This window comes from Diaphorina citri, unplaced genomic scaffold, assembly GCF_000475195.1.
Source record: "Diaphorina citri unplaced genomic scaffold, Diaci psyllid genome assembly version 1.1 scaffold303, whole genome shotgun sequence".
In the NCBI taxonomy this organism is placed as follows: Eukaryota; Metazoa; Arthropoda; class Insecta; order Hemiptera; family Psyllidae; genus Diaphorina; species Diaphorina citri.
The window spans coordinates 105,695-117,214 of NW_007377738.1; the positions used below are offsets into that span (position 1 = coordinate 105,695).

General features: G+C 40.7%; 1 protein-coding gene across 6 annotated transcripts in view; it reads right to left on the reverse strand.

Annotated features, from left to right (window-relative positions):
- The window catches only part of LOC103507287, a 45,373-nt gene continuing 33,853 nt past the window's right edge, over nt 1-11,520 (reverse strand). For 5 of the 6 annotated variants that reach the window (XM_026822188.1, XM_026822187.1, XM_026822189.1 and 2 more), the window contains 5 exons: nt 9,061-9,119; nt 7,590-7,733; nt 5,890-6,047; nt 5,133-5,340; nt 1-540 (listed from right to left, as the gene is read on the reverse strand). In XM_026822188.1, the coding sequence (XP_026677989.1) occupies nt 511-540; nt 5,133-5,340; nt 5,890-6,047; nt 7,590-7,733; nt 9,061-9,119 (599 nt within the window). In that variant the 3' untranslated portion in view covers nt 1-510. Of the gene's footprint in view, nt 541-4,896; nt 5,341-5,889; nt 6,048-7,589; nt 7,734-9,060; nt 9,120-11,520 lie in introns of those variants that run through there. The other variant, XM_017443253.2, reaches the window with a different exon arrangement.

An 11,520-nucleotide genomic window follows, 5' to 3' on the forward strand; every position in this document is an offset into this window, starting at 1 on the left:
ACGGTCCATTTGATCAAATGTCTTCAATACTACCACTACTTCCGTGTCCGTGAGAGAGGAAAGGCACCTATCTCACGGTGTTGGAAAGATTGGGTTTTAAACCCTTTGGACGTCTTGAATTGCCTTGCTTATTTGGGATTGTGTTTAAGCTTGGGCAGCCCAATGTGTGGAAATACATATCTCGGGAGGTCTGAAAGACACTTGGAAATATCCCCGCCAAATAGTCTTCACAAAGAGGAACAAGAAATGATAACCAGAGTAACTAAAACCAAAAGACGTAAAAATGTGTTCACACAGTTGACCGGCCATCGATCGATGTCGACTGAACCGTCCACACTGCCTCGACAATATAGATTTTTCTTGTCGAACCGCCTTACGAAAATCCCTAAAGGCGACTCGCGAATCTTCTAGAAGATTCGCGTTATTCTAGGCTTAAGAGTTACCTTAAGAGTTATTCTAGGCTAGTGGCACTCATTTCAAGTTCATTTTCTTTCCAAATCCTAGATCTCTTCACAAAGGTACTGGTTCGGACACAATGATCTTGGTGGTGTTGTTCAAATTGGCCATATACACGTAGCTTTGCTGTAGCGGGGTCACACCAAATGTGTTAAAGAAATAAGCAAGAGGGGGGAGTTTACCTTCCATGGTCCGAAAGGTCTGTTTTTCGAAGGAACCTTGGCGTCTAAAAATCCGCTAAGATATAATCCAGCCATGGCATGCTTCCGTCTCACTGAAACAGAAATGAAACCGTTTCTGTTAGCTTTGGGTATCTGGTCAAACTAGACATGCTGGATGAAGCTTTGCAGTCCGCTATCCTCACCAAGGATGTAGAGGGACTGGAATATATTGCGAGTAAAAGTCAGTCCAACCTAAAGTGAGAGAGGACATGAAAGTGAAATATCTGGTTAAGCTAGACATGCTGGATGAAGCTTTGCAGTCCGCTATCCTCACCAAGGATGTAGAGGGACTGGAATATATTGCGAGTAAAAGTCAGTCCAGTAAACATGTTGAAGAGGCCAATAGATTGCTGGCCCAGTTCTCTGGAAGATAAAAATGGAATAGAATATACCTTGTTTATCCTGCCAGAATGAGGCTGAAAAGTCCCTTTACTCCCGCAGTCCAAACAAGGTCTTATATATTTCATAGGTAAAGTTTACCTATGATGTGCTACCTAACTAATAGTGAATAGTGCTTATTTATATTGCTAATAGGGCTGAAGAGGCCTTTTACCCCAACAGTAGAATAGTACTACTATTACTATTATTCTGGCCAAGTTCTCAATATTGATAAAATTCAATACCTTGGCTGGGATAGAACCCACACCCTCCTGATTACCAGGCGAGCGTCTTGAACACTACACTACCAAGTCAGGCCCGCTCTTGGTCCCATTTCTTGGCGATTTTCTCCTGGGCTTCCATCCTGAAGCGCTCGAATGTATCTTCCATCATTTCTTCTATAGGTTTACTCTCGCTAAATATAGATTGATGTCGGTGTCGGGATTTGTCTCGAGAGCTTTTGTCTCTGGAATCAGACATTGGACGAATCACCGGAGGAACTGGTGTGTCCACCAGTTCACTATAAAACACTCAAGTTAACCACCGTTGAGCGTGGACTGTAGCAGAGTAAAATATTGAGGATAAAATTCCATACCATGGCTGGGATAAACCCACACCCTCCTGATTACCAGGCGAGCGTCTTGAACACTACACTACCGAGTCAGGCCAATAATAATTCTATGCTTCGGTCGGGATTCGAACCCTTTAACCCAGTAACAAGTTGTATCATCATGATCAAATCAAATGCTCAAATGAATAAGAATTAAATTCTATGCTTCAGTTGGGATTCAAACCCACGTCCTCCGTCTTACGAAGCGAGTTCAATAACAACAAGGTAACCGAGGTAAGTAATTAAATCCATATTCAGTAGCAGAGTGTCCGCTGTCTGTAAAGATGTGTCCACACATAGTCGATCGATGTGAATCGACGGCCAGTCTATGTGTAAAATAAAATCAACCTCATTATGACATTTGAGGAGCTAGTAAAAATTCCACCGAAAAAAGACAAGGTGAAAGCCCAATATGATCTTGGGAATTGTGAATTGAAAGAGTTGCCTTTCGTAAAAAAAAAAGTTCTTTAAGAAATCTCCTTACCTGTCACGGTCTCGATATCTATTCCTTCCCCGGTGCCGATTGGAGCCTCGTTTCCGCGCAGTAAAAATTCCACCGAAAAAAGACAAGGTGAAAGCCCAATATGATCTTAGGAATTGTGAATTGAAAGAGTTGCCTTTCGTAAAAAAAAGTTCTTTAAGAAATCTCCTTACCTGTCACGGTCTCGATATCTATTCCTTCCCCGGTGCCGATTGGAGCCTCGTTTCCGCGAATCCTCGTACTCTTGGTCCCTCATCCTCTTCATCTCTTCCTTGTACTGTTTATACGGACTCTCCTCATTGAGAATATAGATTGGTGTCGGTGTCGGGATCTGTCTCGAGAGCTTTTGTCTCTGGAATCAGACATGGGACGAATCACCGGAGGAACTGGTGTGTCACTATAAAACACTCAAGTTAACCACCGTTGAGCGTGGACTGTAACAGAGTATCTGCTGTCTGTAAAGATGTGTCCACACATAGTCGATCGATGTGAATCGACGGCCGGTCTATGTGTAAAATCAACCTCATTAGGACATTTGAGGAGCTAGTAAAAATTCCAGCGAAAAAAGTCAAGGTGAAAGCCCAATATGATCTTAGGAATTGTGAATTGAAAGAGTTGCTTTTCGTAAAAAAAAAGTTCTTTAAGAAATCTCCTTACCTGTCACGGTCTCGATATCTATTCCTTCCCCGGTGCCGATTAGAGCCTCGTTTCCGCGAATCCTCGTACTCTTGGTCCCTCATCCTCTTCATCTCTTCCTTGTACTGTTTATACGGACTCTCCTCATTGAAGACGCTGTCAAAGTTGTTCTTCTCCCTCGGCTTCGTGACCAGATCTCTACTTTCGATCTCGTACTCTTGATAGGAGCCATCGTTCTTGGAAGATGCCCTCACGCGATCGCCGAAAAAGACAATGTATGTCACCGAATAAGTGAGGAGTTGTGTGCGCAATGCGGTCATAGTGGACCGCCTTTGCATTCAGGTGTTTTTGTTTACTGTTTTCCGAGTTCCGATGGCACATGGTCTCGTTCAGTGCTCGTGGACAGAGGAAGTTGTGTGCGCAATGCGGTCATGGTGGACCGCCTTTGCATTCAGGTGTTTTTGTTTACTGTTTTCCGAGTTCCGATGGCACATGGTCTCGTTCAGTGCTCGTGGACAGAGGAATAAAATATGTACCTTGTAGAATCACTTTTCTGGTATTCTCGTGTTGATTCAGTACCTAAATGGAAAGTATTGTGTCTCTTCTCGCCCATCTGATGAGACCTTGTAGAATCACTTTTCTGGTATTCTCGTGTTGATTCAGTACCTAAATGGAAAGGATTGTGTCTCTTCTCGCCCATCTGATGAGAGGCATACTACGGTATGGGCATGCTACGACACAGACCACACGAGTCTAATGTAGCAGTTATTTCATTGTAATAAACCCAACCTCTATCCTTTGCTCTACACCTCTACAGAATATGTACTGTGAAACAACTTTCATTCTGCCCTATCAAAGGTCATTTTAAAGTTGCAAGCTTGCAAGTGATTTTGTGTTGTTTCATTGTAATAAACCCAACCTCTATCCTTTGCTCTACAGAATATGTACTGTGAAACAACTTTCATTCTGCCCTATCAAAGGTCATTTTAAAGTTGCAAGCTTGCAAGTGATTTTGTGTTTCCTGCGTGCATGGACCGTCGTTTGCGTTTGATGTTAAGTATATTTGGGAACATTTTGGAATTGAAGACGGCTCAGAAATTGATAACATCTCATCAGGGCTGTTCTTATGACCTTTGTACTAATATCAGGTCTGGTTTTAGATGAGAGTAGAGGTACAGCAATTAAAAACACAGGAGGGAACAAGGTATATTTGTTTTAAAACTGTGACAAAATCTATTAAAAGATTAAAACATAAATTAACTCATGCAAACTATGGAAGTAGGTATTGAATAAAACAAGTAATGATATCATTACAGGTTACAGGACGCGAAAAGATCTAACTGAGCATCTATCTTGGAAGGAAGTTACAAATTGGTCAGGTATTTATACATTCTGAGGCGTACCTATCTAATATTTGGTCTAGGTACTTAATAAATAAATATCCTAAATCTGGAAGTTTCCACTATTGTAGTTCCTACAAACTGTCTTGTACGGTCCATTTGATCAAATGTCTTGAATACTACCACTACTTCCGTGTCAGAGAGGAAAGGCACCTATCTCACGGTGTTGGAAAGATTGGGTTTTAAACCCTTTTGACGTCTTGAATTGACTTGCTTATTTGGGATTGTGTTTAAGCTTGGGCAGCCCAATGTGTGGAAATATCTCGGGAGGTCTGAAAGACACTTGGAAATATCCCCGCCAAACAGTCTTCACAAAGAGGAACAAGAAATGATGACCAGAGTAACTAAAACCAAAACACGTTGTTAGGGCGACCACACTCTCGGTTCCCTTTCCGATCCTAAACCGTGTGAACACACCCTCCACCGCGCGTGTGTAAACGATCTCGCCGCGCGCGCATCTGCTGACCTTTTCCCCTCCCGCCTACACCAAGAAGATCGGGGAAAAGGAACACCGGAACTAGTCGCCATCCGCCATTCGGCCATTCCACTAGCATTGTGATCAGATCAATCAATCATCATCTTTAACTTCAAGTTACTCGCGTGCACGGTAATTCCTTTTCTAATTCTGTAATCTTAACTATAGTCCTTGCTCTCCCGAACACACGTAAAGATGTGTTCACACAGTCGACCGGCCATCGATCGATGTCGACTGAACCGTCCACTCTGCCTCGACAACATAGATTTTTCTTGTCGATCGACGACCGGTCAATTATGTTTGGACAAACCTTGTCGTGAACCGCCTTACGAAAATCCCTAAAGGCGACTCGCGAATCTTCTAAGATTCGCGATACACCTTAAGAGTTAATCTAGGCTAGTGGCACTCATTTCAAGTTCATTTTCTTTCCAAATCCTAGATCCCTTCACAAAGGTACTGGTTCGGACACAATGATCTTGGTGGTGTTGTTCAAATTGGCCATATACACGTAGCTTTGCTGTAGCGGGGTCATTTTGTTCTTCGTCCCCAGACTAGGGTTCATGGGCAGATATCGGGAGAGGGAGATTGTATCCGCTCTGTCCAGATGTTTGTTCGACTTTTTCGATGTTACCGGAGACACGGGCTGGCTGACACTTCGCTTCCTCATTTCAACGTCGCCAATCCTGAAACCAATAAAGACAGTAAAGAAACTAACAAATTAATAAAGACAGTAAAGAAACTATCAAAGTAAACAAAACTTTCCGAATCACTTTGTGACAGTTCGTGTAAATATACACAGGCGTGCTTGCTGGAACTTGGCCTGGCGCACTGCCTTCGTGGTCAGTGCGCTCAGATACTTTGAGAATTCTTTTGCCAAGCGGAAAGGTCAGTTAGTTTTATGGTAGGTACCTAAATGAAATCTTTGTGGATCACTAGTGGCATGAATCGTTTATCCAGCATTTCAGGCTGACATTTTTAATTGCAAGTGGAACAGAAAGCCCTTTTAAATCATCAAAGCACAAATCCTGAAGGAGACAGTGTAGTTCACAACCTAGAAAATTCCTATAAATTCTATCCCTCTTCCACCTTTTAAAGACACCACAGAACCCATCTCTACGGGACAAATCCCGTAGAGTTGGCGCAGCTCCTGGGCTTAGAGACGGAAAGGTATTCGACAACGTTAACAACACTGTTAAGTTATTAACCCTTTCAGGAATGAAAGCTGTACTCACGTGAACATGTTATTGGGCGACAAGAACTGCTGATGTTTGGGAGGTCGGGGCGGCAGTGGGGGCGGCGTTTCATCGTCTGGGGGAAGTTGGTGTCGAATCTCCTCGTAGATTTCCTCGGACGAATTAGACGAGAGTCGCTCGTCACTGCTTGTGTCCTCCTGGAAAATCATGTCAAAAAATAATTGGTGTATTGTACATATGTAGTTGGAATTTTGTAAAAAGATACTAATTTATTTAGGCGATATTATTCTAATGTTTATTCACACAAGATCACAGTCGATTGTTATTCGTATTTTACTCCGAGATGGAACTAAAGTCGTCAAACGAGATAGGTACCAAAAGAGACCTATTTATTAATTGTCGTCCCAGCAGTGTCGTATTTGATTATACGGACCTAGGACAAGAGGGTGCTTGGTTGCCCTGGGCCTTACAATCAGGAAGAAGGCAGTTCTGTTTGATAAAGACAAATAAAGCATGCCTAATGAAGGCAAATTATCTAAGATAAGATACAATCTATACAACAGGTAGAAGTAGGACTGTATCTAATATCTATGTCTGTTGAGCTAATCGGCAAATGTATCTGTGAAGTTATTGTGTAGATTTATGTATGGATTACAAACGACTGAGGAAAGGAAAGAACCAATATGAGAGAAAAAGTTGGAAGTTGGAATTAAAATTACCTTATTTTACTCTGTACGAATACCTACGGAATAATACAACAGGTAGGAGTAGGACTGTATCTATGTCTGTTGAGCTAATCGGCAAATGTATCTGTGAAGTTATTGTGTAGATTTATGCAGGATGTATGTATGGATTACAAACGACACAGGAAAGGAAAGAACCAATATGAGAGAAAAAGTTGGAAGTTGGAATTAAAATTACCTTATTTTACTCTGTACGAATACCTACGGAATATAATTGGTGTTATAAAATAATCAATACGAAAGAGAGAACGATTCAAAAGTTCAGGAACTACTAAAAATTTTGATTATCACTCATCTTTTGGGAGCCTTGCCTCCTTTTTTCGCGGAATATGTATTGCCAGTGGACTGAGCTTAATGTAATCCCGGCATAAAGATCCCTTAAAGATCCATTATTATGTGGTCAAATTATCAAATAAATGAGGATAAATTCCATGCCTCGACTAGGATCGAACCGACGCCCTCCTGTTTACAATCCGAGCGTCTTTATCACTACGCCACTTAACGCCACGGAGGCAAGTTACCTTTTCTTCAATTATCAGTGAGTTGAGCTTATCACGAAGTATTGGTGTTATAAAACAATCGATACGAAAGAGAGAACGATTCAAAAGTTCAGAAACTACTAAAAATTTTGATTATCACTCATCTTTTGGGAGCCTTGTCTCCTTTTTTCGCGCAATATGTATTGCCAGTGGACTGAGCTTAATGTAATCCCGGCATAACTTGAAAGGGACGAACCAATATTATCCTGTCTTCTTGTTAATTCTTGCGAATAATTATAATAGACTCTTGAGTGGAAGGTAACCACCAGGCGAGGTTAACGGCGGAGGCGTTCTCTACCACCAACACAAAACCCTTAGAGATCCATTATTATGTGGTCAAATTATCAAATAAGTGAGGATAAATTCCATGCCTCGACTAGGATCGAACCGACGCCCTCCTGTTTACAAGCCGAGCGTCTTTATCACTACGCCACTTAACGCCACGGAGGCAAGTTACCTTTTCTTCAATTATCAGTGAGTTGAGCTTATCACGAAGTAGTCTCCTATCAATAGAGTCGTAATCGTTGAGAGATTCTGGTTCACTACAGCCGGGTGTTGACATGAACACCCCCGGACTGGCTAACTGTAAGCTGGAGACACTCTGAAAACAAAAGTTGTCTAATGAGATTGGAAAAATATTGGACATTTTGCTTGGGCAGTTGGACACATATCGTTCCGGGAAGTTTATAACATCTAGTTTTTTTTCCAAAATTAATAAGCGCATCAGCGCTCCGCCACGCCAAGTCAAAATTTGACAGCACTACCAAGAGATATTATACGCCACAGAAAAGGTAGCCGGGTTCAGATAGTTGTAGACATAAGAAATACCCTAACCACGTATGTATTGGTGGTTGATCAGAGCGAACTTGGGCCTGTAAGGACCCTAAAGGACCTGATCGTGCTGGCATCACAAGATTCTCAAGAATCAAAATATTCTAAAGCCTTGTTTGATCTTGGCAATTAAAAACTTGTTAGCAAAGTCGCCGGTTGCAAGAATCAATCAATGAGCAGACAATTTTGAATTCAATAAAACGTCAATAACATAAAAAATTCACAATTGAACAATGCAATGTCTCAATGACACAAACAAGTGTATCAAATGTATTCAATTACTCTTCTAATGTTCTCTACTTGAGCAAAACTAGAACAAAATAATATATGAATCCATTAGTTCTGCTTTGCATGGCGATCTTGACCCGCTACTCCTATTGAATCAAGTTTTAATTGAAAAGGTTACGTGTGCAATAAATATTGTCGTTGATATGCTCTGGTGATGATTTTGAAAAATTGACCAAGGGTGGACCATTAAGTTATATTAAGGACAAAGACTAGACGGCCGTTTTGGACTTATGTACAAAATTTTACATAAATATCCACAGGTTTTTCTGGAATGTCACAGAGACGGCAGTTTTGCAATGTTGCATCCGAATCATCACCGTTCCCAAATGAAGTTTGTCAAAGAACCTATCCATTATCCATGTCACATCAGCTTTTACTAACCAAAACCTCGACACCAATAAAATTATTTTAGCAAATAAGACTGCCATTGTAGTTCATTAGGTAGGTATAGTTCAAAGAACTTTGGTCCTTTTTTTCGCTCATCGCAAAAAACCGTATTCCAGTTTTGCTCGTAGGTACCTTCCATTGTGAAGGTTTTGAAGATTCCCTCTCACATTTGGCGAGATAAATTTTTGCAATCCGTCCTCGAAAACACATTGTATTCTGAGATTTACAAACGGAATGAGACAAAAAATGCTAATGGGATGTTTTACTTTCTATCCTCGCATTAATATGAAAAGGACCTGCATCATCATTCATCAATCATCATCATCATCCATATCTAAAGGCCAAGCCTTGTCGGTGGACCTGCATCGCGCATTGGTAGCAGAAATATAAAATTCAAGGCTGATACTTAAAGTGTGTCTTACCTTATTGATGCCTCCAACCGAGCTCAGGCCCTCGGGACATGTCCCATTTCGGGCCGGTGCAAAAAATGCAGGCTAATCTGGCTAATTTAATTAGCTGTCATATATATCCTGTTTTAATCTAACATACCGAGTGTTTCGGAAGCTCTTTGTGACTTACTATATCTTAGAGTTACCGTCAAAAGCCTTGTGCAGTGGTTCTCAGGACACCCTGTATAAATGCAAACATAGATATGGGGTCAAACATATAAATCTTCCTGATAACATCAGTTTACTGTTCTGAGATCAACCAGGTGTGATACAGAAGTGCTATATGGGACACGGCCAATGTCCTCTTTCGGAAGCTCTTTGTGACTTACTATATCTTGGACTTAGAGCTACCGTCAAAAGCCTTGTGCAGTGGTTCTCAGGACACCCTGTATAAATGCAAACATAGATATTGGGTCAAACATATACATAAATCTTCCTGATAACATCAGTTTACTGTTGTGAGATCAACCAGGTGTGATACAGAAGTGCTATATGGGACACGGCCAATGTCTTCTGTTAGTTCTATACTGTCACCGATGTGTTAAAATTACATTGCATTAAATATAAATGGGGGTCTTTTCTGGCGAAATTCCTGTGTGCGGAGTCCAGTATGTAGGACCATTACATCCAATTCTGGGTGCTTTCACTGTTCTCCTTCAAACATTGCTGTGTCTTTTATGAAGTTCAGCAACGTTTTAATCGTTTTTTTATTTTTCGCGTTAAAAATAAGTTTGACCAAGGTTGGCAAGATTTAAATGTTTGGTTCAGTAAAACTCATAAAGTTACATTACTTTCCTTTCTATATAGGTAGGATAAGGAAAGTAAAAATTAGAATTCACTGTTACATTACTTTCCTTTCTATATGTATAGGTAGGATAAGGAAAGTAAAAATTAGAATTCACTTCGTTCAGTGAGAATATCTACATGGGTCTCTATCAGAGCTAGAACGTGACATTTTACATTAGCGTCTAGGTATCCAACATAATTAGATAAGTCTTCTAAAAATAAATGGACATCTAACTTTCAATTAATTAAAATATAAAAACAAATACAAGGGTCTAGAATTAATTTTTCGAGTACATTATTATTATTATTTTTTTTTTTTTTTTTTTTTTTTTTAAAAACAATCCTGAAACCAATGAAGACGGTAAAGAAACCAATCAATCAAATCAAATCTCTAATTCTTTGTGGTAAAGCGGAGCTTTTTCACAACTTTTGTGGGTACCACACATTACTAAGTGTAAAGTGCCTTCTTTACTATTAATTCTCATTCATCATCAATCTTTTTACACTGGTAATGTCGCCACTGCTTGCTACTCGATTAAAGTAGCTACTCAATTGTCCTCACGAGGCTGAGTGCACCCTGAACTCCAAACACAGAGCCGAAAAAACTTCGAACCTGGGACCTCCGGCGTGCAAGAAAGAAACTAACAAATTAATAAAGACAGTAAAGAAACTATCAAAGTAAACAAAACTTTCCGAATCACTTTGTGACAGTTCGTGTAAATATACACAGGCGTGCTTGCTGGAACTTGGCCTGGCGCACTGCCTTCGTGGTCAGTGCGCTCAGATACTTTGAGAATTCTTTTGCCAAGCGGAAAGGTCAGTTAGTTTTATGGTACCTAAATGAAATCTTTGTGGATCATTAGTGGCATGAATCGTTTATCCAGCATTCTGAACATTTTTAATTGCAAGTGGAACAGAACAGAAAGCCCTTTTAAATCATCAAAGCACAAATCCTGAAGGAGACAATGTAGTTCACAACCTAGAAAATTCCTATAAATTCTAAACGGGATTTGTCCCGTAGAGTTGGCGCAGCTCCTGGGCTTAGAGACGGAAAGGTTCGACAACGTTAACAACACTGTTAAGTTATTAACCCTTTCAGGAATGAAAGCTGTACTCACGTAAACATGTTATTGGGCGACAAGAACTGCTGATGTTTGGGAGGTCGCGGCGGCAGTGGGGGCGGCGTTTCATCGTCTGGGGGAAGTTGGTGTCGAATCTCCTCGTAGATTTCCTCGGACGAATTAGACGAGAGTCGCTCGTCACTGCTTGTGTCCTCCTGGAAAATCATGTCAAAAAAATTGGTGTTATAAAACAATCGATACGAAAGAGAGAACGATTCAAAAGTTCAGAAACTACTAAAAATTTTGATTATCACTCATCTTTTGGGAGCCTTGTCTCCTTTTTTCGCGCAATATGTATTGCCAGTGGACTGAGCTTAATGTAATCCCGGCATAACTTGAAAGGGACGAACCAATATTATCCTGTCTTCTTGTTAATTCTTGCGAATAATTATAATAGACTCTTGAGTGGAAGGTAACCACCAGGCGAGGTTAACGGCGGAGGCGTTCTCTACCACCAACACAAAACCCTTAGAGATCCATTATTATGTGGTCAAATTATCAAATAAGTGAGGATAAATTCCATGCC